Source organism: Mustela nivalis (genome assembly GCF_964662115.1).
Source record: "Mustela nivalis genome assembly, chromosome: 8".
Taxonomy (NCBI): Eukaryota; Metazoa; Chordata; class Mammalia; order Carnivora; family Mustelidae; genus Mustela; species Mustela nivalis.
In genome coordinates, this window is record NC_139027.1 from 102,392,839 (window position 1) to 102,419,815 (window position 26,977).

The window sequence follows — 26,977 nt, forward strand, 5'->3', positions numbered from 1 at the left end:
GACAAAATATATAATGAATTTTATCTTTATACTACCATTAATACTATTTTCTCTATCCTAAAAAATCCTCTGCGCTCTGTTTATTAATTCCTCCTTCCCCCACTAACCCCCAAGAGCCACTGATCCATTTACTGTCTCCACAGTTTTATCTTTTCCAGAATTTCATATAGTTGGAATTGTACAGTATCTACTCTTTCCAGATTGGCTTATTTCATTTATTAATATGTCTTTATGTTCCCTCCATGTCTTTTCATGCTTGATGACTCGTGTCTTTTTAGTGCTGAAAAAAATTCCATTGTCTGGATGGACCACAGTATTTTCTCCATTTACCTACTGAAGGACATCATGGTTACTACCAAGGTTTGGCAGTTATGAATAAATGTTAGTGTGGATACAAATTTTCACTTCACTTGGGTAAATATGAAGGAGTATGATGCTGGATTATATGGTTAAGACTATGTCTACTTTTCGGGTACCTAGGTGGCTCAGTCGGTTAGGCATCTGTCTTCAGCTCAGGTCATGATCTCTGGGACTCTGGGATTGAGCCTGCTTCCTGCTCAGTGGGGAGTCTGCTTCTCCCTCTCCCTCTGCCACTCCTGCTCCTTGTGCACTGTCTGACAACTAAATAAAATCTTAAAAATTAAAAAAAAAAAGACTATGTCTAGTTTTGTAATCTAGAAGCTGCCAAACTGTCTTCCAAAGTGGCTGTAACCGTTTTGCACACTCATCAGTAGTGAGAGCTCCTGTTGTTCCACATCCTCGCCAAAATTGCGTGTTGTTAGTATTCTGGATTTGAGTCTTTTCAATAGCTGTGTATTTGTATTTCATTGTTGCTGTAATTTGCATTTCCTTGATGTCATGATGTGGAGCATCTTTTCATGTTTATCTGTTCTTTGTGTATCTTATTTGGTACAGTGTCCTGATCTTTCACCAATTTTATTATTTTTTTTAAAGATTTTATTTATTTGAGAGAGAGTGCACATGCACATGAATGGGGGGAGGGGCAGAAGGAGAGGAGAAGTAGGCTCCCGCTGAGCAGGGAGCCTGACGAGGTGGGGCTCTATCCCACGACCCTGGGATCATGACCTAAGCCAAAGGCAGACCCTTAACCAACTGAGCCACCCAGATGCCCCACCAATTTTAAATCAGATTGTTCATTTTCTTATTGTTGAGTTTTAAGTGTTCCCTGTATATCTTGGATAACAGTCCTTTATCAGATGTGTGCTTTGCTAAGATTTCCTCTCAGTCTGTTGCTTTTCTTTCAGTCTCTTGACACTGTCTTTCATAGGGTGGAAGTTTTAATTTTAATAAAGTCCAGCTTATCAAATCTTTCTTTCATGGATAGTGCCTTTGGTATTGTATCTCAAAAGTCATCACATACCCAAAGCCACCTAGGTTTTCTCCTATGTTATCTTCTAGGAGTCTTATAGTTTATATAAATGGAATATAAATTATATAATGGAATACCAATTCCATTATTTAACTTTGATCAAATATAGTTTTACATTTAGATCTATGATCCATTTTGAGTGAACTGAGTGAATACATTTTGAGTGTAGGATTTATATCTAGATTCAATTTTTTTGCATGTGGATATCTAGCTGTTTCATTACCATTTGTTGAAAACACTATGTTCTCTACACTGTATTGTTTTTGCTTATCTGTCAAAGATCAGCTTGTCTGGGCTCACTATTCTGTTCCATTTCTCTATTTGTCTGTTCTTTCACCACTACCACATTGCCTTGACTACTGCAGCTTTACAGTGGGTCTTGAAATTGAGTAGTGTTAGTCCTCTAACTTTGCTATGATTTTTTAATTTATTTACTTGTCAGAGAGAGAGAGAGCACAAGCACAGGGAATGGCAGGCAGAGAGAAAAATAGGCTCCTGGCTGAGCAAGGAGCCCAATGCTGCACTCGATCCCAGGACCCTGGGATCATGACCTGAGCCAAAGGCCAGATGTTTCACGGACTGAGCCACCCAGGCATCCATAACTTTGTTCTTTTCCTTCAATATTGTGTTGGCTATTCTAAGTTTTTTGACACAAACTAAGCTTTTATTGAAGTCTTGTTCATGTTTCCCAAGTGAAAATACAGGGTGGGGAGGCACCAGAAATGGCCTCTCCCCTAGCTCTTTACATTCACTTTGTTCCCTAACACTACATTTCAATAGTGTCAAAATTCCATTTTATCATTTTGATCAAGTTGTTTCCATTTTTTTTTAAAGATTTATTTATTTGACAGAAAGAGACAGTGATAGAGGGAACACAAGCAGTGGGAGCTGGAGAGGGAGAAGCAGGCTCCCTGCTGAGCAGGGAGCCCCACCTGGGTCTCATTCCACAACACTGCATGACCTGAGTAGAAGGTAGACACCCAACGACTGAGCCACCCAGTCACCCCAAGTGGTTTCCGTTTTTTAAGACAGACTGGTTAAAAACAAACAGCTCCTAAAGACTGCAAACCACAGGCAACACAGGCTATTCCCTCTGCGGCTGCTGCCACGCCCCCAGGGCTGTCAGAAGATAATGGTGCGTGGCCCGCTACACAACAGGTTCTGAGGGTGTTCTGTTGTGATGGGAAGGCAGAGGTGGCCCTTCTCGCTGCCTCCTGTCATGGAGCACGAACCAAAGGACATCTGCACGGCACGCAGGGTACCAGGGAGGGATGAGGCGCATCTACCTGGGGCTTAGTGAAGAAAATGATCTTTATACGAGGAAGAGAAAGACAGTGATATGGCACTAAATATTGAATTTGTATACCATTTTCCCCCAAAAAGTCTTCAAATGTTTCCCAGAGGAAGTTGGTCTGGCTTCCATAACCATAATTTATTTCTTTTTTTTTTTTAAGTATCAGACACTAGGTTTAAAAATTTTATATGCAATTCTTGATTACTGTGTTCACTAATTCTCTTCTAGTTCTTGACAGTCACCCATGAGAGAAGTAGTTGATGAACGCAGGTGATGGGGTACCTGGGTGGCACAGTGGGTTAAGCCTTTGCCTTCAGCTCAGGTCATGATCCCAGGGTTCTGGCATCAAGCCCACATCAGGCTCTCTGCTCGGCAGGGAACCTGATTCACCCACTCTCTCTGCCTACTTGTGATCTCTCTCTGTCAAATAAGTAAACAAAATCTTAAAAAAAAAAAAAAAGAAAGAAAGAAAGAAAGAAAAGAAAGCAGGTGATATTTAACCTTCTCTTTTTTTAATTCAAAAAAAAAAAAGTAAAGATTTTATTCATTTGAAAGAAAGGGAAAGTGGGAGAGATAGTAGAGTGGGGTGAAGGGCAGAGGAAGAAGCAGGCTTCCCGTAGAGCAGAGAGCCCGATGTGGGGCTCAATCCCAGGACCCAGAGATCATGACCTGAGCCCAAGGCAGACACTTAACCGACTGAGCCACTCAGGCGTCCCTTAATTCAAGAATTTCTAACAATTGAAACAATAGCCTAGCAGCCCATTATGTTTTTCTCCTGGACACACATAATGTTGATAATTGTGAAAATATGAACAGAATCTGAATCCAAAAGAATTTTTTTCAAGCAAAGTCTGTTAGTGCTGAAGCTCCAGGGAGGTCTGCCCACACCCAGTTCAGAGGCCACAGCAGCCGTGGATGGACAGATGGATTGACACGTAAGACTGGAACGGAAGGCTCCTCGGGCCTCCAGCAGCCTCCCTAACCTCCCCAGCCCAGCCCTGCCCACAGCTCTGTCCTCACCTGGGCTCACATGGCCATGGGTCTGCAGCTCAGAGGACCCACAGGGGAGGGGCCGGCCCCTGCTCTCCAAGAGCCCAGGGCAAGCTGCATGAAGGAGCTGATGGTTGGGTTTCCAGGGATCTTGTGAGCCATTATTAGATGTTGAATTACATAAAATTACATGAATCACATTCAAAATCAAGGTGCTAAATTCTCAAAACTCACCAAAGGCTGATTTTACTATGTGACAGTTAGCTCTGCTCTCAAGGTGGTTTCCATCCATTGTATCTGTATGACGGCAACACTATGTGACAGTGTCGCCTACGTGCAGAACTTCCCAGGTGTGGATTCAGTGATGTCACATTGGTAGCTTCAGATCCGCCATGGTGAGAACGTCAACACCAGGGAAATCAGCAAATCAGCCCTTGACATACGGTTCCAGTCTCCCTGACCCTCGCCCCAGCTGTGGTCAAACATTTATCAGCACACGTCTGGCTGCATGACACCCGAGACAAACACCTAGAGGCTCCAGCTGCCCTGAGGACTGAGGGCATTCCTTTGGAACCATGCCTGGACCAGTGGCCTTCATGACACTGATGCATGCTAGAACGGCACCCACAGGAAGGAACCATTTAGTGAAGCTAGCGGGGGAGGCTGAGCTGCCCTCTGCATCAGTGGGCTTGCCCAAAGCTGAATGTACCATGCATAACAACTATGGGCCCCTTCCAGCTCTTACCTGAGCAACCTTCAGTCTTCTCCTTTAGCATCAAACCCAAATCTGTTACAGTCTCTGGTTACTCTGGTAGGATTCCCCTAGCCTAGTGGAACCTGTCTGTGTTAAGTATTGCAAGCTTCGGAGAGGTAGGAGCTGCCTTTACTCATCCAGGCAGAGAGAAGGGATCTGTGCTCATGTAGACTCCAAGAAGTGAGAAAATTTTAATTTGTGATAAATAGAAAGAGTCTGTGCATGTGAGATCTGGAAAATGGAAAAAAAGAAAAAGAGAGAGCCACTACTGATGTCTCTCCTCTCCCCCCATCAAGCCCAGACACACACAATGACACTACTTCTCACCCAGCCAAGCCTCAGTGGGTACCATCCCTACACCAGGTAGTTCTAGGCCCTGGGAATAGTGGTGAGCCAAGCACACGCTGATCCCTCCTGGAACTCCCATCTAACCTCCCCATCCCAGGGTGGGGTCAGAGTGGGGAGAGCTGTGGCCTGATGCCAGGCTGCCTGGCTTGGAGTTCAGGTCCTCCGTTAGTGATATTTTGGGCCTTGTTGTGCCCTATTACAGCAAACCTGCCATCAACCCTCTCACAAGGGAGCGAGCTGTGGTAGGGTATTGTCGGAGTGAACTTAGCCTGTTTCCGGAGTGCAGTTCCTGCTGATGAATGCACAAGTATGAGGTAAGTGGGTACCAATGTAGTCTTAAAACCATCCCACAGCCCTCCCCAGTACTGAGATACATTTTTTTTTTTTTTTAATCCCAATCTCCTGCTAGTAGATATCAGAAGCACATTCTTAACCAAAAAGTGTGCCGTGCCACCCAGCCCTTGTGGAGCAGACCCAGGATGCTTCCCCCTAGTGCTTTAGTGGGGACACTGAGCCCATTCACAGGAGATGCTTTTAGAGACGGTCCCAAGGAAGTGTGGCTTTTAGGTGATGTGCATTTCGCATAAAGCACGTTAACTAAATTTTAGAAAATTTGAAATTACGATTCTGGTCTCAAACATCCTCCCGCAAAGAGCTCAACGTCCCTAGAAGACTCTGGGTAAATAAGGACATGGTTAATTCTGGTCTCACTCCCACCTGCATGGGGGCCCTGAAAGCCGATTCAGCTACCACAGGCCACCTCCCAGGGGCAGGGAGGTCTGGCTACTGGTCAAGGACAATCCAGACTCCTCAGGAACACACAGCTGAAGATGGGGCTCCTCAGCTTTTTTAAAATGCACACCTGCTTTTGTAAAACAAAAAAACAAGCCCTCCTCCTTCCTTGGGAATTCTGAAGTTTCAAAATAAATTATAACTTTGAGATTTGATTTGAGCAGACTCTTCCACACCTCAGCCACTGCCCTAGGCACTGGGATCACTTCCAGAGGGTGGTTGAAGGTTTCTATGGTGTCAGCCTGGGGGAAGGCCAAAGGCAGATCAAAACCAGCAGCTGCTTGTTCTGCTGGGGTCACCAGGCCCATCTCTGGAGGCAGCCTAGGCCCGACGCTGGAGCAGGACTGCAGTAGGGCAGGGCACATCTACACGAACAGACTGACACCTGTGTGACCCCCAGTTGGGACACTGACCCAAACCAACTGCTGTGAAGGCACTTTTGAGACAACCGTAAGTGTAACCACATACTGACTACTAGCTAATTCTGAAAATGGGTTCACCTTGTGAGTGGTAATGGGCATTAAGGTTATGTAAGAAAATATCCCTATTTTTTAGAAATATCTACCAAAGTAGGTATGAAATTATATGATATCTGGGATTCCCTTAAAATATTTAGCAAAGGACAGATGAATCAAATGTGGCGAAAATCTTGAATATCACTGAATCTGAGTGGTGTGGGGGGGTTGCTGCACCATAATTTAAAAACGTGGGAGGGGCGCCCGGGTGGCTCACTCATTGAGCATCTGCCTTCAGCTCAGGTCATGATCCCAAGGCCCTGGGATGGAGCCCCACACTGGGCTCCCTGAACGGTGGGTACCTGCTTCTCCCTCTCCTTCTGCTCCTGCTTATGTTCTCTCTCTCGCTGTATCTCTCTGTCAAAATAAATAAATAAGTAAAATCTTAAAAAAGAAATTGTGGAGTGCACAGCTGGCTGTGTCAACTCTTGATCTCAGGGTTGAAGTTCGAGCCCCATATGGGGCATAGAGTTCACGTAAAAATAAAATCCTTCAAGAAATAAAAACTAAAAATGCAAAACAAAGAGTCAGTTAAGGCAATTACAGAATTCCTCAGCTCCCCGAAGTTACGGAGATGGTTGCTTCCTCCACATTTTGCAGCAAATGCTTGCTGTTCACATATAACAACCACAAGCTGGTTTCTGAGTTTGGAAAACGTCCCTTTCTTCATGTTACCTGTTGGGTCATAATCCCCAAATCTTTAAAAGGTAGAGAATCCTCATGAAGAAAGGCAGGAGGGAGAGGAAGAGGAGGGAGGGAGGGAATGCTGCTCCGGCCCTCACAGGGTGGCATGGAGCCTGAGCTGCTCTCCAAGGACAACCAGGTGGCGCTCACACAGATGAGCAGCGAGGTCCTCCTGAGTGAAGGGATGTGGGCTGGCGCTAAGCGTGGCCCCTAGAACAGGCTCCTGACAGATCTCGGAGGCGAGATTTTAAATGTGCACGCACAGTTTTCTAGAGAGTGTTCAGTTTTCTTTGGATTCTCACAGGGATCCGTGTCCCTACAAGTTAAGAACCAATGCTCTTCATTCAAGAGAGTCTGAAAGCAAATTGGTTAGAATGAAGTTCTGGCCATAGACTGTCACAAGGAAAGATTTTTTATCTGAGAACATCTGATACTTTTGGAAAAGCTCCTGCTGGATCCAAAACAGCCCGCCTGACAGTCCATCTCTAACACCCGCCCCCCCAACCCAACAGCCTGGCCCTGCAGACAACACAGGCTCTGTCCCCAGCTGGCTCTGCTTCCCCAACCCACACCTCCAGCCAGCAGCACAGTCTCGCTGCCACCCCAAACCAGCCGAACAGGCACGGGGAGAAAGGGTCCCCTAGCGGGAGATGCTAACAGCAGAGCAGGTGACATGCATGGACACAAACACTCTGTTTATTTCGACCGTGGCCAAAGTCAGGGAGAGACGGCAGAAGCTCAGTGCACTAGAAGTTCTCCCGGGCTCAAGGGTTCAATGACAGCTCACTGATGGCTGGGACAGTGCTGGCCTCCCTCTGAGGGCTGGATCTCCCGCCATCCCTGATGGGCTACTGCCCCGTGAGCACGGCCTCAATCATTCACCCTTTACAGTAGGAGAACATCAGTTTAGACTCCTTTATTCCCGCAAGCTGCCGCGTGGAGGGACAGCAGCGGCATCATTCAGTTATGGCGGAGTCCCGAGATGGGGGCTGAGGCCTCAGCAGGTGCACAGGACAGCGCTTTGGCTGAAGGGCTGCTGGCTCCTCAGTCTCACTGCCCACCGCCTGTCTAGCCTCCGGTGGAACGTCTGGGATGAGGGCCCATGGGGACAAGAGCACATGCCAGCGGGCCCAGGTGAGGACCCACCTCGAGCAGCACACGTGTCTCTGTGGAGCGCCGCGTTCACCTCAGCGCCGGAGCCTCAGGAAGAAAGCGTGTTTACACTCTGTACTCTCCAGGGGGTAATACTTATCGTAGAAATCTAAGACGTATTCTTCAGTCTTGAAGCCAAACTTCTGGTAGAGCAGCATAGCAGGGTTGCTTGCTGAGACGTGAAGGGTCACATCCTTGCCCATGCAGGTCTGCCAAAGGGGTGGAAAAGTACCCAATGAGAATCAAAGAGCCTGAGGGAAGTGAGTAGGTGAGGGAAGTCTGTGAAGTCAAGGTAGGTAGTTATGGCAACCGGGGACAGCAGGGCGGGTGACCGCTGGGAGCCCCGGTCACTCTCCGAGGCCGAGGCCCACACTCACGGAAACGCTCGAGACTGAGGAAATGGATGGCGTGCTGGGTGTTTTTGCTCTCCGAAGCAAAGGGCCCGGGGACAGTCTACTCTTAACTGGATTACTCTGTTTATACTTCAGTTACACTTCCAAATATCACACACATCAATACCTGGCCCTCTGACAATCTTGAAGAAGTAGAGAACAAGATGAGCAGTTCTGCTTTTTAAAACTAGATGTTATCTTGCGCTCAAACTTGTAACAATGCCCTTCCTACACCCACTAGAAAAGATGCTAAGTTACGAGGCAAGATATGAAGTATTGGGACTTTTGTCTAGTTAAGAGACCTAAGGACCCAGTACAAACCTGAATCCCACAGGCCCCCTGCCATCCCTCCCAAACTGACAGAACTACTCGCGGTTTCTGTATTCAACACTGCCCTAATCATAGGGGGAATGAGTGACCCTCATCCTATCAATCGAGGCAAATTCTTAAGATTCTTAATCAGAACCAAAGTCCTATAAACTAAGACCCCACGTTCTAATGAGGAAGGCACCAAAATACTGAGGTTGGCAGGGTCCTGAGATTTTATAACCCCCGTTTCCTCCCAGGCCTAGATTTAAGAGCCCTCTCAGGTAGACAGCTCTCCTCTTTCCTTTGCTTCACTCACATTCTGGGCCCACAGCACTGCTGCGAGGGCAGGAAATTAATTTTGTAGCGTGACACTTGTGTACCTGCGCCTGATCCAACCACGGCACCGTTGGGCACTACTGCCCAGCTGAGTAGCTCTGTCTGGGCCTGGGGTTTATGGGTTGGCCAAGGGCGGGGCCCTGCTCACAAGGGTAAACACTCCTGTCCCCACCCGCTGAGCGCTAAGTACTGACCCTGCACCACGCAGGTCAGTACTTCTAGAGGCACACACATGGAAGTGTCACCCCTGAGCTGCCTGCAGACCCTAAGGCTGCCCGCAGGCCCCTGCTGGTGGGGGAAAGGCGAGGCTCTGAGGCCTGGAGAATAGGGTGTGGTACAACTGAGTCTCCTCACAGCACCACACAAGGGAGCACATACTAACTGCCAAGTGAGGAGAGGAAACCAACTTCTAGAAAACGCTTCTAAGTTCCAGCTGGCATCTGGGAAGTGTTAAGCACATTTCATGAAAAGCTGGGAAAACAGGGTACTTGGGTGGCTCAGTCGGTTAAGTGTCTGCCTTTGGTTCAGGTCATGATCCCGGGGTGCAGGAATCGAGTCCTATGTTGGGAATCCTTGCTCAGTGGGGAGTCTGCTTCTCTCTCTCTCTCCCTCCACCCCTCCCCACTGCCCGTGTTCTCTCTCGCTTCTGGTCTCTCTCTCTCTCAAATAAAATCTTTAAAAATAATAATAAAAAATAAAAATAAAATAATAAAAACTGGAAAATGACATTTTATCTTCTCCTTCCTCTATTTATTTTTTTTAAAGATTTTATTTATTTATTTGACAGAGATCGCAAGTAGGCAGAGAGGCAGGCAAAGAGAGAGGGAAGCAGGCTCCCTGCTGAGCAGAAAGTCCCGTGTGGGACTCGATTCCTGGACCCTGAGATCATGACCTGAGCCGAAGACAGAGGCTTAATCCACTGAGCCACTCAGGTGCCCCTCTCCTTCCTCTATTTAAAAGGATTCTTGGGGTGCCTGGGTGGCTCAGTGGGTTAAAGCCTCTGCCTTCGGCTCAGGTCATGATCCCAGTGTCCTGGGATCGAGCCCCACATCGGGCTGTCTGCTCCGCAGAGAGCCTGCTTCCTCCTCCTCTCTCTCTCTCTGCCTGCCTCTCTGCCTACTTGTGATCTCTGTCAGTCAAATAAATAAATAAAATCTTAAAAAAAAAAAAAGATGGAAAAAAAAAATAAAAGGATTCTTGCTTGTGGACATTGGGAGGGTATGTGCTATGATGAGTGCTGTGAAATGTGTAGGCCTGATGATTCACAGACCTGTACCCCTGGGGCTAATAATATATGTTAATAAAAATAATAATAAAAAAAAATAAAAAAATTTTTAAAAAAGGAATCTTGCCCATGTAACACACAATCCTCCTTGCCAAATGGTTTCTTTCTTTCTTTCCCTTTTTTTTAAAAAAAATATTTATTTATTTATTTATTTGACAGAAAAAGAGAGAGAAAGCACACTGTGGGAGAGGGAGAAGCAGACTCCCCGCTGAGCAGGGAGCCCAATGCAGGGCTTGATCCCAGGACCTTGAGATCATGACCTGAGACGAAGGCAGACACTTAAACCACCTGAGCCCCACAGGTGCCCCAGCCAAATGGTTCTGAAATAAAAGTTTACCAGAAAGATTCTGAGAGGGGAATTCCTTACATGTTTTTCTGATGTTAATATATAAGTATATGGTATATTTTCTTCAACAGTGGTACAGAGATGAATTATAACTCAATACTAAAATCAAGTCTTAAAAACTTATACAGCTTGTAGAGTGACAGTAAAGTGAAGAATAATCAGCAATAAGAGAATATATGGTCTTGGTTGAGACAGTTTTGCTAAAATGTTTAAAAATACTTAAAAACTTTTGCAGTTGCACAGGTGGGATTATCCTCGGTGAAAGAAGTCAGACAAAAACAGGCACCGTATGATCTCATTTAGCTCTCAGAATCTAAAAAGCAAACAATAAAAGCTGAACTCAAAGATACAGACAACAGACTGGTAGCTGCCAGCAGCGGGGTTGGGGGCGGGTGAACCGGCTGCAGGGGCGTCCAAAGGAATAGACTTGTAGGTTATAAAACAAGGCAGTCCTGGGGATGTCCCGTAATGCACGGACACTAGCGTTTACAATACTGCACTGCATAAATGAAAGTTGCTAAGAGAAGTGATATTAAGGGTTCTCATCCCAAGAAAACAAATGTTTGTAGCTACGTAACTCCGTGTGGTGCTAGTGTTGTTTCACAACATATACAAGTATGGAATCATCACACTGTACAGCTGAGACGAGGATGCTTTGTATGTCAGTTATACCTCACTAAGAAAAAAAACCCTGAAGACCACAGTTCCACTTCCACTCCTCAGAGTCACGCAGTGGGTCCCTAAGAGCAGCAGCAGTTACCAATATAATATGGGTCCTACGAGGGCTTTGGGCTCTCATGTCTGGAATTACCTCATTTTATTTACTATACATGTTTACAACTAGTTTCTTTGAAGCCTAGGCCTGAACAGCGATCTTATTCTAGAGGGGGAAGATTTTTATCTGTGTGTGGTAAGAACCTCAGGAGGGATGTTTTCTCACTGGGTTTCTGAGACCACCCATTCTGTTCGGCTGTGCTAGGAAGGCTCAGCCCAGCACTGTCCCTCCATCCCTCTTCCACGTATTCCTGAAGGAGCCCAAAAGCCAGCTGGTAGCACAGCTTACCTGAATCAGATGGTAAATCATGAATGTTGCAATCCCTGCTCTTCTCCATTCAGGGTGGACAAACAGAAATGAAATGTAAGCTTCATTGTACTTCACGTCGGGAACCATGAAGCCAAAGGCAATGATGACTTTTTTATAAAGGACAACAACACTGAAGTCTGGATACTGCAGGCACTCAGACAGGTCAATGCCTAAAGAAAAGAGATAATTGGAGATTCAAACTGGATACCTTCTGGAATTAAGACCAAGCTGTTCAGTCTGACTTACAACTACACCTGCACGCTAAAAAAAACCAAAAATCAAAAAACAAAACTGAAGACAGATATATTAGCATAGACATCATACATTCAAATCATAAAAATAAAAGTGAAACTAACATGCTAAGTGAAGGAATGCAGTCAGAAAAGACCACATATTCTGATTCCATGTATGTCTTTTTTCTAAGTACATGTTTGACAAGAAGAAAGATAGGGTCGGTAGTAGAGAATGCACAGGCTAAAACTGGACATACCTGCCTTTGAACTTAGCCTCCTCTGCAGTGTGTGTCAGCTGACACCTCCTAGATGTGGGCCTCAGCGTCTGCACACCCAGACCTCACAGGGTGGGAGCAAAGACCCAAGCGCCCATACTGTTGTGTGTACAGTTTACAAGCTCTTTTGTACAAAGGTTACATTTTATAGTGAATGGGATAAACAAATAATGATTGCATTTATAAGGTATGGAGGCACCCAGAGTAAGGTCAGGAAGTAGGAGATGCTCCTGGAATGTTCCTTTTGGCCCCCATACCACTCCTAAAAGATGAACACAACTCTGCCACCACACGTGCACTGTTACATGATTATCAGACAACAAAGATGACACAGCTCTAATCCCAATGAAATCTTATCTAACATCTGTAATATTTCCTTTGCGTTTCAAAGCAGTGCGGTAAGACAGATCCACAAAGAACATGTTTATATTTAGCAATGAAAATGTGCTCACTCCTCTACTTGGTGGCTCTGGTCTGCAGAGAGACAATATATTCAGGCTGATAAAATAACAAATCATATTGGGTTTACTCTTATTTTTAAAGTCTCCAATTGGAGGATATGTGGGTGGCTCAGTTGGTTAAGCAGCTGCCTTAGGCTCAGGTCATGATCCCAGCGTCCTGGGAACGAGTCTCACATTGGGCTCCTTGCTTGGCAGGGAGCCTGCTTCTCCCTCTGCCTATGCCTGCCACTCTATCTGCCTGTTCTCTCTGACAGATAAATAAATAAAATCTTAATAAATAAATAAAGTCTGCAATTGGGATACATGGTTTTTTAAAAATGCCTTTTGGCTTTATTAACACTCTCCCGAAGGAATAGCTAAATAAACAAAATTACAGAATTATTAGGCAAAAAATCAAAAGTGTCCCAACACGCCCAAGGTACCAGTCAGTGTATCACTGATACCAGGTAGATATCACCTGGTATTTAGACATATATAGAAGCAAAAAAGGATGAATCTTTTATTCTGGAAGTGGAGAGAGACAAGGAAGAGAAACATACAAAAATACTGTTTATTACTTTAACTGCTGGCTTCTTCTTGATCTTAGGAAGAAAGAGGAGTTCATATTTTACTATTCCTATCTTAGCAGAGACAAACTAAATGAAATCATGAGTAAAAGTTTTAGAGTCGCATGACATACACTAATTTAAAAATATCACTAAAGTGAACCAAACAGAAAACAGATCTGCCTAGTTTGCGAGGGGGAACATACCAGGCCAGAAAAACTCCTGACACATGGAGTTTATCGTTGGGATGTGATTTGGCCGGACATAACAGTAATCAAGAGGTGCCTCGGCTTCCGGCGTCCAGTGAGGGTCGCTCCTGTGCAGGTGGGAACGAATCTGTGACAGGAGCTGCAGTTTGGGTGGCTTTGTTTCATAATCACGCCTCCGGGACGGCAGAAAAAAACAAGAGTCGAGTCAAGAAAAATATACAATGTCATTCCTAGCCAAGTGATTCACATAAACTCCTTACTTGGCCTGAAATTCTAAGTAAACTTGTGTTACTTTCTGTGGTAGATACCTTGACAACTTGAAAGCCTGATACTTTCTGGTATGAAATTTAAAATTCGCCTCTGTACCTGATAGGAACACTACTTGTGCTAGCGAGCCTTCATGAACAGAGGGAGGGACCAAACAGCAGCCTGACTCAAGCCAGCGCTCTGGCCCAGGCCCGAGTCCAGCGAGGGAGGGCCCAGCGCTGCCCGGGCCGCGGGGGCAGTCTCACTCACCACCTCCACAGGCAGTGCTGGGCAAGGAGGATCACGTGACTCTGCCTCGAGTATGGGGCACAAACACACCTTCTCAAGACAGAACCGGGGCCTCGCTAGTCAGCTCAGCTTCCACAGCACTGCTAGACAACGAGACTCATCATCACCCCCAGACTAAGCCCAACTGAGACAACTCTCTCATTTTTTTCATTTAACAGACTACCAAATATATATAATTTTAAAACTGAAAAGAAACACAATGAGTATAATACTTATAAAGAAATCTAATGGAGTTAACTTACTATTCTTGCTTTTTACATTTCTTTCAAAGGACTATCCTTTCTGCCTAAAACTACAATCAAAACAAGCCAAGGATAAGATTGGACGTGGAGCACAGACTCAGTCTGTGTTGATGCCTGTTCCCAGGGGAGGGTGTGGACTCACTGCTGTGGAGGACCAGGGTGTAGAAGCCACCAACGCCATTCCTCATAACATGCTCAACATCACAGCTCTTGCCCATGTACCTGATGTATGGCTTCAGGATCCGAGAGGTGTAAGGGCTGACAATACTCTGGTCCACGGCCATATCTTCAGAGCCCACCAAACGATACAGAAACCTAGTGGTCTGGTGCCGAAACCCTTTCCTGGATGGCAAGGCAGTCTACGAGAAAGAAATGCTGGTTATGCAGAAATAAAGTCACTCAAATGATGGGTTTAATTTCACAGATTAGTACATAGGACTTTTTTATGTGTCGGAAAATAGGTCTTTCTTATTCTTATTCAGAATGTTCGATGTGCAATACAAACCTCATAGGTACCTCTGCATAAGATCAGATACGAAAAGCCGATCCTGGTTACAATAGTTTAAACTTGAGATAATTTAATCAATTTTAAAGTAACTTAAAAATTTTCAGCCACTGGAGTGAGTGGAAAGCAGGACTGAGCTCTGGATTTACAGTTTCTGTCAGTTGCATTCTGCCCTCTTGACACCTCCAGTCCAGTTGTCAGATGGTAACCCACTCACGTGGGTCACGGTGCAGGAGTCGGCTGGTATCCGCAGAGCAGCAGCAACCCTGTGTGTTGGTTTAGTAAAATGGGCCTCTGCTCCACTGAGTACACCTGACAGGAGCAGGACTGACATAGACCATCGTCCTTACGCCAAATCACGACAGTGGAGAGGCCCACTGTGCTCCTCAGGTGGGTGTCCGAGAGGAACAGGTGGGATTCACCCTGGGAGCCCAAAGAGAGATGTCTGTTTCCCAGAGCGCTGCTCCAGGGCCCCCAGTCATGTAGGAACAGAATGTGTGCAATTAGGGTTTTACAGCAAAGAGCCCAGATGGAAGATTCAAAGGCACATTTATAAAGTGGTTTGCCAAGGGCTGGATGAAGTTTAGAAAACTGACTTGCTTTTGGAGAGTCCGTTTGCTCCTTAGCTTAGAAAATAACTTTGTTGAAAGGAGAGAAAGAATTCCTTCTCTTATAATTTGCTCTCATTACTTTCCCCAAATGGACACCAAAACTTTCAGGGGCGCCTGGGTGGCTCAGTGGATTAAAGCCTCTGCCTTCGGCTCAGGTCATGATCCCAGGGTCCTGGGATTGAGCCCTGCATCGGGCTCTGCTCAGCAGGGAGCCTGCTTCCCCCTCTCTCTCTGCCTGCCTCTATGCCTACCTGTGATCTCTGACTGTCAAATAAATAAATAAAATTAAAAAAACAAAAACAAAAACAAAGCTTTTAAAGGATGACTCTGAAATTCTTCCAGGACTTTCAAAAAAGTTTCAGAGGGAGATTCAGAGCTATACCATATAGTTTCCAAGGACAGCCTCAACACTTCCTCCTGCACCCATGGGGACATGTGGCTCCTCCTATCAAGCGGCAGAGTCCATTCCCTCCCCTTGAACCTGGGTGGGCCTTGCAACAGGCCTTGACCAATGACAAAGTATCAGAAGTAACATTTTGGTATCTTGAGCCCAGGCCTTAAGAGGACTGGCAGCTTCCAGTGTCCAGGCTGGACCCTGGAATGTCTAGAGGCCCCATGGAGATGGGCTCTGGAGGAAGGGAAGCCCATCCTGGTCGTTCTAATCCTGACCAAGGTCCCTACTGAAGGCAGCCACAGGGCTGACCTCAGCCTTTAGCACATGGGGTAGAATCACCATCCAGCTGAGCCTAGCCAACCCACAGAATCAGAAGAAGGACGGAATACTGCTTTAAGCCTCTTAAGTTTTGGAGTGATTTGTAACGCACCAATAGACCACGGAGATAGCAGCCACTGAACCACTGGCCCATGATGGACGATCTGGCTCATGTGTCGAGGTGAGTTGTGTGGAACTCCACAGGTGTCATCCAGTATCCTGACTTCTTTCCACCTAGCCCACCTGCGACATCTGCCTGGATCACTGCCACCACTTCCCACGGGTCTCCCCACTGCCACTCTCACCCCTTATCACCCGTTCTCCACATGGAGTCAGATGCTTCTTTTAAAATCAAATACATTCCCTTCCCTTGTCAAAACTCCTATGTGACTACCCTTACAATTTAAAGTCCTTGCCTTTCACTGCAGGATCTACCTGTTACCTCTGTGGCCTCATCTCCCACCTACTTCCTCCGCCATCACTAGGCTCCAGCTCCAGACACCAGACTATCTGCTGCCTTGGGGCCTGCACCTGGGGCTTCTCCCTGAACCTTCTACAAGCCAGGTCCTCCTTGTGGAGAAGATGGGATTAAGTGCTACCTCCACTGAGAAGAGGTCCTCACCCTGTCCCAAGTGGTACTGCGGCCTTCTGCTCTCCCACCCACTGCAGCACCCACCTTGCAGGAAATGATCCGTGATGGATCACCGCTCCATCAGGCGGGCACCATCTGCCCTAATTCACCGCAGCGTCTCCAGCTAGAGGAGTACTTAGCACACATGAAGTACTCAACATTTGCTGAATGACAAAATAGTGGGGGGGGGGGGGCGCTGGGGAGCATCCCAAACTCAGGTAAGTTTGGGAAATATTAAGTGAGTTTCTTCAAACTTACAGTTCTAAACAAAATGGAGCACCAGGTGGGCTGCTGGGTCCCTTCCCCAAACCCATCCTGAAAGATGCCACAAGAGTGTGAAGGAAGATGGAACACAAAGGCTTTGAGAAACCTCAGGAGAAACCAAAGGAGGCCAGGTACAGGTGAGGCAGCATAGGGCAGCCTACAGCAGAGAAAGGCTTTCCACCACAGATGGGGCTGGAGGTGCTTCTTGATCAGGCCACTTCCTCTTGCAAGCTCTGCTCTGAGTAGATCTCAGCCAGTCAACTTTGCCTGCAAGTGCTGGCTGGAGGGGTCACGGCAGGACACCCGGAGTGCTGGAGACTTCTAACTTGCCAAGAGGATAACACACTAGGAACCAGACTTTTGCCCCTCCCTCAGGTGTATACACCAGCAAAGGCACCTGGTTAGAACAAGACAATATTCATTCACAAGGAAAAAAACACTCAAGATATGTCATCAACAAGGAGTGCAAAAGAAAACAAAGTAAACAAAGTACACAGAAAAAGACAGAATAATTTACTAGACAGCCAAGTGTTTTCAAAAAGCAAATAAACAGTCATCAGAGAAAAGCAGACCAAAATGACAATGAGATACCATTTGACACCCACTAAGACAGCTATAATTAAAAAAGGTAAGTACTGGTAAGGATGTGTGGACAAGTCAGGGTCTGAACAAATGGAGAATCAGCAACTCTTCGTAGATCCCTCAGAGAACTGAAATCACAGAGCGAACTACTCCCCCACAAACTGAAAAGACCAACAGGTGGATACAGAGAAGAGTAGAGTAGAAGAGCAGAGTAGAAACCTCCAGGGACAAACCGACAAATTACTGGAGGCACAGTGTGGATGAAGGGGAGAGAAAAAAACTACGGGGGGGGGGGGCACATTTTTGTGACTTTTACCTCCAGGAGCTCTACCAGGTTCTCATGGTAAGGATCAAAGAAAAATCCCCTCAGGCTTCCAGCAGGGAAAAGGCAGCTGTTTTGAAAATACGTCAGAGTCCTTTGTTCTTCTTAACAAGGTCTGCTCTCAAGAGAAACTATTTTACCAGAACCTAACCCATTGGTTGTGTGTGGTTTTTTAAATTAATTAATTATTTATTTGTCAGAGAGAGAGAGAGAGAGAGAGCGCGAGCGAGCGCGTGCACAAGCAAGGGGAGTGGCAAGCAGAGGGAGAAGCAGGCTCCCCGCTGAGCAAGAAGCCCCATGTGGGGCTTGATCCCAGAACCCTGGGATCATGACCTGGGCTGAAGGCAGACACCTTCCGGACCAGGTGTCCTGACCCATTGGGTTTCACCAGAACCGAACCAACCTGTGGAAAGGGAATTAGCCATCTCCAGCTCCCTCCTGCCATTCCACGCCACCTAACTGGGGAGGCAAATCTGAGAAGCACTGTGATAGTCACAGCCCAGGAACACATGTTCACCGAGAACTAATCATAGGTCCATAGAATGCTTCTCACTCTACATCTCACTGCTATACCACTACAGGCCTATTTCCCACAGTTTTTTTAATCTACGATATCCTATTTGGCTTTCAACAAAAAATTAAAAGCATGTTAAAAAGCAAAAGACATTGTCTGAAGAGACAGAGTGAGCATCGGAACTAGACTCAGACAAGGCAGAGATGTCGGAATTATTAGACTAGGAATTTAAGACGACTATGATTAACATGTTAAGGGCTCTACTGGACAGAGTAGACAACACCCAAGAACAGAGGGGCAATTTAACCAGGGAGATGGAAATGCTAAGAAAGAATCAAGAAGAAATGCTAGGGATCAAAAACACAATAGAAATATAGAACTATCTTTGGTGGGCTCATTAGTAGACTGGATACGGTTAAAGAAAGGACCTCCGAGCTTGAGAATATGTCAAGAGGAACTTCCAAAACTGAAAACCAAAGAGGAAAAAAAGACAAAAAAAAAAAAAAACCAAAACAAAACAAAAAAAAAACCAGAACAGAACAGAATATCCAAAGCTGTGTTACAACCACAAAAGGTGTAAAATACACATAACAGGGATACCAGAACAAGAAGAGAGAAAGGAACAGAAGAAATATTTAAAGCAGTAATGACAGAGAACTTCGCCAAATTAATGAGACACCACACCAAAACCACAAATCTGGGAGGCTCAGAGAACCAAGGCAGGATGAATGTCAAGATGAAACCGATGAAAAGCATCAAGTTGCACACAAGTCAAAGTGGTTGCCCGGAGGCTTCAGGGAAGCTCAATTTTAAAGTCCCCTTGCTTCTCTCTTGCACAACCGCTCCCGCCTTCTCAGCCTTTTTTTTCAGGAAGCCAGTACTATCCTGAAGACTAGCCGGAGAGGCTGGCGGCACAGACACAATTCCCATCGAAACCAGCTAGATCCTGTGTTTCCCTGTAAAATCCCCCAGCCCCTTCCTCAGCCTGCTGCAGTCTCCCGAGCTGGGCAAAGTCATAAGGCTATTGTTCCTCTGTAGCCCAAACTCTTTGTGTGGTACTTGGCTCTGAAGCACAGAGGTTAGTGGTTTTTGACAACAAATAAGCATATAAGACGCCTGTGACTGCTGTGACTGAAGGAGATGCTCTGTCTAACAAGATAAATGAGATCAAAAAACACTTTTGAAATGCACAAATAGAATTTAAAAATGGTAAGGAAGATACAATTCTGAAAGCTTCCAGGGTGCGGGAGGAAGAAAGACCACCTACAAAGAAACACGAATAAGCCAACAGTGAGACTCTCAGCAGCAACACTGTATGCAAGATAATGGAGTGATAATTTCAAAATGTTGAAGGAAAAAATAAAACAATTTTATATCCAGCTATGCTATCATTTGAATGCAAGAGTGAAAGGAAAATAATCTCAGACATACAGGTATTCAAAATTAATCTCACAAAGACCATGTTTTTTAGAACTGTTAAAAAGTAGACTAACAAAAAATTAATCTAGGGAGAAACGATGGGAAATAAGCGTAAACAATTTAGTGAGGTTTACTGTTACCTAAATAATACAAAAGAAAAAAGGTAAGAGCATGCAAAAATATTCTGTTTGGAAGAAAGACTACATGATAATATTAAAAAATTAACAGAAAAATAAACATATGTCATAAGTTAGAACTTACAAAAAGTAACTTTCTTTATAACTAAGAATCATCATCATATAAACTATTTTCTCTGACCACAACATAATCTGATTGGAAATTAAATCAACTACTACAAGAGACCTTAAAAATGCCTACGTATCGAAAAACAAAAAACAACAAAAAGCACTAAATAACTCGGGTTACAGAGGAAATAACGAGAAAAAATACAAACTGCTAAGTACTGATAAATACATCATTCCAAAAGTCCTAAGTCATAGCTAGTGTAGTATTACAGGGACATTTATAGCTATGGCTGTATATAACAAGAAAGAGTATGGATTGAGCCAATGCACTGATAGCTGCTCCCCTGTGTAACTGCATTAAAATGATACTGAAATTCCAGGTTAGGATGGGGGATTAATCACACAATTTTATCCCTTCCCCAAACCCACTAAAACTATAGAATAAGACTTTAGAAAAAAAGAGAAGGATACAAAAATAGGAAGATCAGGGGAAGAAACATCTGGGAAGCAGATGGACAAATACTAACTGCTTCTAAGCCAAAATTCCAAGCTGGCTTTGGGGAAGGTGAGAAGCAGGCCAATCTGTACTGTAGCATCCTCTTAAAACCCGGGGGCAGCACCAGACTCCTCTGGAGTTGGGGAAAAACGAGGCAGTAGAAAAAGAGGCAGGCAAAAGCTGTGGGCAGTCTGAGCCCCAAGCCCTTAGCCCCTGCTGCCAGGTGCCTGCCTCCCCGTGGACGTCTGGACATCCCATCCCTAGAGAAGGTGTGACCAGCACTCTGGATGGTCTGCTTCCATGGCACGGAGGAGGGGTCCCACAGGTTGAAGGCTAGGGTCCCCCTTTCCCTAGGTGGTAACCAGGGTTCTAAGACTGGAAAACTGACTGGCCCAGGGGGAAAGACCCCAAGGAAGAGATGGTGGGGGGGGTCCACGTCAAAGGATCCTCCTCTGTAATGGGTCTGGACACAGAGATCCAGGTTGAGCCTCGTTCTCCCTCAGAAAGGGAGAGCACTGCCACCAGGACTGCTCAGGTGTCTCTCGGTGTCCCAGCGCTGGCTGGGGACTCTGGCCTAAGTTCAAGGCCTTCTGATCATGTAACGTCTCCAACTTAATTTCGCAGGCAGCTCTCCTCCTAAAGCCACTAAGGACGCGCTCCATGACAGCACGGGGGTAAACCTACAGAAAGGTGAAGCTGAGGCACAGGACACTGAAGGCTCAGTGCTGAGGAAGGGCCAGTGCGTCTCCAGGAAGGGAGGTCCCGGGACCACTAATGAGTGACAAGGGTCACTCGAGGGCAGGCACACTGAGGCCATCGTCTTAAGTCACCACTACAGTGCATCATCTTTTATTTAGTTTTGTCTTTTTATTTTTTTCATCGTAAGTGCCCTCCTTAATCCCCAATCCCTACTTCCCCCTTCCCCCGGAGCAACCAGTAGTTGTTCTCTATAATTAAGAGTCTGTTTCTAGATTAATCTTTTTTCCCCTTCATTTGATCTTAATTCCACGAATGAGTGAAACCGTACGGTATTTGTCTTTCTCTGACTCATTGTGCTTAGCATTGTGCTCTCTAGCTCCATCCACATCGTTGCAAATGGCAAGATGTCATTCTTTTTTTTTTTTTAACAGCTGAGTAATATTCCTCTGTGTGTGTGTGTGCGCGTGCGTGCGTATTTATAAACTTATATGTGTGTGTGTGTATATATATATATAAAACCCATGTTCTTTACCCACTCATCTATCAGTGGACACCTGGGTTGGTTCTATAGCTTGGCTATTGTAAGTAATGTTGCAATAAACAAACAAAGGGGTGCATGTATCCCTCTGAGCTTATGTATTTGTATTTTTTGGATAAATACCCAGCAGTGCGATTACAGGATCATAGGGTACACTGGACCATCTACTAAACTCAGTGAGCTATAGACCAGAATCTCATCAGTGCTCAGCTGGGTTTCACCACGTACTCTCAGACTCCTCCACTCCTTCCCTGCCCACTCCCTGGATCAGAAGACTCTGACCTCCTACAAGCTGGAGGGAAGCACATCAGTCTGGAGGCAGGAAACAGGGCCTCCGTGCCCCTGCCCAGACGTCTAGGACTGCCTAATGACCCTGAACACTGACTTCTTAAGAAAGGGGTCACAGGTGCTGGAGCCAGAACATGACCATGTGAGTTTCCTGGGGCTGCCATAGCTATGGCCCACAAACCTGGTGGCTTAAATAACAAACTTACTCTTCCACAGTTCTAGAGAACAGAAGTCAGAAAGCATGGGGTCACCAGGGCCATGTGCTCTCTGACTATTCCAAGGAAGAATCCACTCCATGCTTTCTCTTACCTCCTGGTAATGCCAGCAATCCTCAGTGTCCCTTAGCTTATAGGAACATTGCTCTGCCCTGACCATCACATGGGCCTTCTGATCATGTAAAGTCTCCAATTTTATTTCGCAGGCAGCTCTCCTCCTGAAGCCACTATGAACATGCTCCATGAGAGCACAGGGCTAAACTGCAGGTCTCCCTGAATCTGTCTCTGTGTCTCTTCCCTCCTTCTCATAAGGACACCAGTCATATTGGATTAAGTGCCCACCCTGCTCCAGTGCGACCTCAACCTCGTCTTAACTAATTACATCTGCAAATGCCCTATTTCCAAACAAGGTCACACTCACCAGTACCAGGAGCAAAAATGTCAATATATCCTTGTGGAGGAGGAAGGGGGGGGGTAGGGGAGCACAATTGCCTTTACAGCACTGACCCAGAGAGACTGCTCAGCTTACCCTTCCTGGAAGCCTCCCTCTAAGAATGGCAAAGTCCTTACAAAGCTAGATGGGTGCCTCCTACTTAGCCTTTTTTTAAAAACTAAAGGTGACATAAAAAAAAAAACTCAAGAGTAGTGCCCTCGGTGGTGGGGGGTGGGGAGAGTAGGCAGTACACAGAACCTCCAATGTGCTTGTAATGTTCTGTTTCTTAACCCAAGGGATACATGCAAAAGCACTTATTTTAGTAGTCTATAAACTATACTGATGTGTTTTATATATTCTTTAGTTATAGGATATATTTCACAACTTAAAAAATTAAGTATAGAGATTAAAAAGACAAACCCACAAGAACAAAGACATGATGAGTAGATGACTACAACAAAATCATCTGATAAGTGGCAAATGGCTAAGAACAGAGAGCAGAGCCTAAGGCAGCAATGCAGACAGACCAGGAGAGGCACGATTTACATGCAGAGCCTCAGGGAAGGTGATGGGTCCTGCTAACATTGAGAGTGACAAGAGGACTATGGACTGAGGGTCTCTTTACTTAAAAGGCTAAAGCCTCCAATTATACCCCCACTGCCCACATCCAGAAACGATTTTTCCCTCCATGGGTAGAAGGCTAGACTGTCTGGAAAGGCTTGGGCAGACATGGGAGCTGGCGGTATGGTCAACAGTGGGACTGAAAATGGGAAGCCTCAGAGAAGCAGGCTCCCGGTGCTCCCTATTCACCCTTAGGTACAGACAGGCAAGTTACTACCTCCCAGGAAAGAAAGAAAATAGGAAAAAAGAAAGGCAAGAGATCCATCTAGGGTAGGGGTTGTTGGCAAACTATACCCCACAGGCCAAATCTGGCCTGTTGCAGTAAATAACGTTGTCACTGGGACACAGCCACGCCCAAGCATTTTATCTTGGTCTCAGAAACAGCACAGTAGAGTAGCTGCAACTCAGACTGTGTGGTCTGCGAAGCCAGAACCATCTACTGTCTGCCCCTTAACAGAAAGCCTGCCAACCCCTGGTCTAAAGGGTCCAAGATCCAAATAATAGGTGTGTTCTAAAGAGACAGAAGAGAGAAAATAGAAGACAGGAAATGAAGAAGATGTTCCAGAATTCCAGAAGAGTTTCAAACTGCAAAGGCCCACACACCACATGGCCAACACAATGGGAGAAAAGGCCCCACACATGGTACATCACAGAATAAGATCAGAACACTGGCACCATCAGCCCACTAGTTTCCAAAGAAGACAGAAAAATGTGCAAATTATCCAAACAGGCAATCACCGACAGAGAAACAACTAGGAAACGTGAAAAATGTTTAAACTCACCTGTAAACGAAGACATGTAAATAAAAAATAAGATTTCACTTCACAGCCATCAGATTAGCAAAAGTAGTTAAAGGCTGCTTAGGAGCAAGAGCTAGCAAAGATTCAGGAAAATAAGACCTCTCATTCGTGCTGTGGAAGGGTGTATTCTTGAAGTTCTCATTCCCAGGAATGCACACACACCTGGACTCCTCTGGACGTTCTTGAGCAGCACTGATACGCATTGATCTCCTACCTACAGAGATGTGTATGTGTCCTCGGAGCCTGCTCAGCACATGGTCTGGCACATTCTATGTCCTCCACAAAAGTGTCACTCAGGGCGATGACACAAACCATGTGCAAACTCAGTCCCCGCCAGGGACTAGGAGAGACAAAATGTCAAGGCTGTCTTGAATGCCCCAAAGGAAACAAACCAACCTAGATGTATTAATGGGTATTCATAATGAATAGCTTCAAAACATAAAGCCCAGCCATTTTTGTATCTTTCTCCCTTGCTGTTTCCTGTCTCCTCCCAGATCACTTGGGAGTTTAAGTCCCAGCACAGCTGTGCCCACTCGTGGTGCTGCCTGCCCCACCTCCATGGCCGCCCCGAGAGGCTCACCTGGTATCGGTCAAGGATTCGAAAGTCTGGACAGGTTGTTCTGTATGTGGCTTGTCCAGCTGGAAGCCTCGAAACTCCTCCTTCTTTGGCTCCATAAATGCCATCAACTAACAGAAGAGCAGCATTAACAACTTGATCCAAGTCAAAAAGTGGTAATCCTCGATCTCTTTTCGCTTGCCTGACGATCAGCTTCCGCTTCAGTCTGCGAGCTTCCGGTGTCATGGCTACAGCACTGGGACAAGCTTCTAGCCGCTTCAGGAGCAGCTTCTCCTCATAGATGCTCACAGGGGTGTACTTGGGCCCTTTAGGTTTCCTATCCTTCTCCAAATGAGGTTTCCTCTTCTCTCGAGTCCTGGTTTGCAAAGACGTGTTGGAATCTGTGTCTTCACTGTCAATGTCCATCCTGTCGGGCTTCTCCTCCTCACTCTCTACCTCCTGCTTTATCTGTTCCGGCGCTCGGACCTTCTTTCTGCCCCCGACTACAGCCCCGGACGCTGCTGCCCCAGCGGGAGGTGGAATGTACTCCATCCCTGGGTCTATGACCCCATCGCCTTCCATCTCATCATCATCTGTGCAGAGTGCAAGACAGTGTGATCAAGACTGAGGAAAGAAGAAGTGCAGGGCACACGACCCACCAGGTGAACACGCATGCATTATATCAGGGCCCACACATAAAACCAAAGATGCAAGAAAGGCAAGTCTTACCATGAAACAAGGCTTGTGGTGGCATCACATCTGGAATCAGATCTGCTTCTGAAAGCAAGCTGGGTGTGGCCGAGTGAGAGGCAGGGGTCCCAGGGGCAGAGAAATCCAGAGATGGAGAAGGAGATGGACTGGTCAAAGGGGTGCGGTCAGAGGAGCTCAAGGATGAGAAGTCAATCACTTCTCCTTTTTCTAGAATCACATCTGGCCTGCGGCCACGGCTTATGAACTTCACCGGAGTTGAAGAAGTACTCCTGTCAAGAAAGCTGGCCGCTTCCTTCTGGGCTCTCCTAATGTCCTTTGCTTCCTGAGTACGGGACCTTTTCTCTTTTAATTCCATGGCAGATTCCACGGGATTCCGACTTGCCCGTTTTCGAAGGCCCTCAACAGTAATGATGGGATCTAAAGTTGGTTTTGAGGCTGCCGGGAAAGAATAAATACCTAAATTTTCCAGAACAAATATCTCAACTTTAATTTGTTTTACTAATTTGTTATTGTGAACTTAACTACCATGTTCAAAATAGAGAAATGTTCAATGAATGACCTAAACTAAGACTTAGAGCTTTCTTAAGAAAAAAGGGATTATAATGCAAATTTAATTAATTAAAAGTTATCTTTTCCTTATCGAAACTGATAAACATTAAGTTTGGTAATGCTCAGCAAGAATGTGGGGAATGGGTATTTTCATGCCCTTCTAGTAAGGCATATATTTTATTACAACTTTTTGGAGGGTAATTTGACAATACCAGTTAAAATTCTGAATAAATAATGCTCTTCGATATAGCAATCTGTTTCCAGGAATCTATCACAAATAATTTACAGACAAATCTGTACAACTGTAGCATTGTTTAAAATAACAACAACAAAGAGGTAGAAGTAACCAGAACATCCATCAACAGGGGAATGGCCTCTTATACATCACCATATTAAGGCTGCTCAATGGGATACAATGAAAAAAAAAGAAAAGAAAAGGAAAAGAAGGTAGATCTACATGTACTGCTATGGAAAAATGTCCAAGGTATCCTCGTAAGGGGAAGAAGGAACAGAGAATGGGTATTACAGAAAGAGTTTATTTTTCAATAAAAATGCTTAAATATACAGAAATAACTTCTAAAAGCATTCACAAGAGATAGCAGTGGTTACTCTGGGGAGTGAAAAAGGTGTAGGTGTCGGGGAGAGGGACACTACCACATTCTACTTTTCAATACTATTTTTTTTCTCAATTATATTTTTAAAAATTTAAAACTCACTAAAACTTTTTAGATATACAAAAACCAGATCAATGTTGGCTGTAAGGGGTTCATTTTTTTTTTTTAAGTGGGAGAATGGTCTCATAGTTAGACTACAAAAGAGTCCTTATCTCCTAAAGATAACATACTGAGATTTTTTAAAAAGATTTTATTTATGAGAGAGAGAGAGAGAGAGATCACGATTAGAAGCAGGGGCAGAGGGAGAAGCAGCGTCCCCAATGAGCAGGGAGTCTGCTTCGGGACTCCATCCCAGGACCCTGGATCCTGACCTGAGCCAAGGCAGACACTTAATCAACTGAGCCACCCAGGCGCCCAACATACTGACATGTTTAGAATTAAATGATACCTGGGATTTCCTT

The 26,977-nt window shown here is 45.5% G+C and overlaps 1 protein-coding gene across 1 annotated transcript in view; it reads right to left on the bottom strand.

The window, feature by feature from the left end:
- Positions 1 to 7,447: 7,447 nt before the first annotated feature.
- KAT14 (lysine acetyltransferase 14) overlaps positions 7,448 to 26,977 on the bottom strand; it is a 34,024-nt gene continuing 14,494 nt past the window's right edge. The window contains exons 5-10 of the mRNA XM_082743163.1: positions 25,372 to 25,788; positions 24,667 to 25,235; positions 14,414 to 14,550; positions 13,392 to 13,567; positions 11,651 to 11,841; positions 7,448 to 8,128 (exon numbers count right to left, since the gene is read on the bottom strand). Of these exons, the coding sequence (XP_082599289.1) occupies positions 7,955 to 8,128; positions 11,651 to 11,841; positions 13,392 to 13,567; positions 14,414 to 14,550; positions 24,667 to 25,235; positions 25,372 to 25,788 (1,664 nt within the window). The 3' untranslated portion in view covers positions 7,448 to 7,954. The remainder of the gene's footprint in view (positions 8,129 to 11,650; positions 11,842 to 13,391; positions 13,568 to 14,413; positions 14,551 to 24,666; positions 25,236 to 25,371; positions 25,789 to 26,977) is intronic.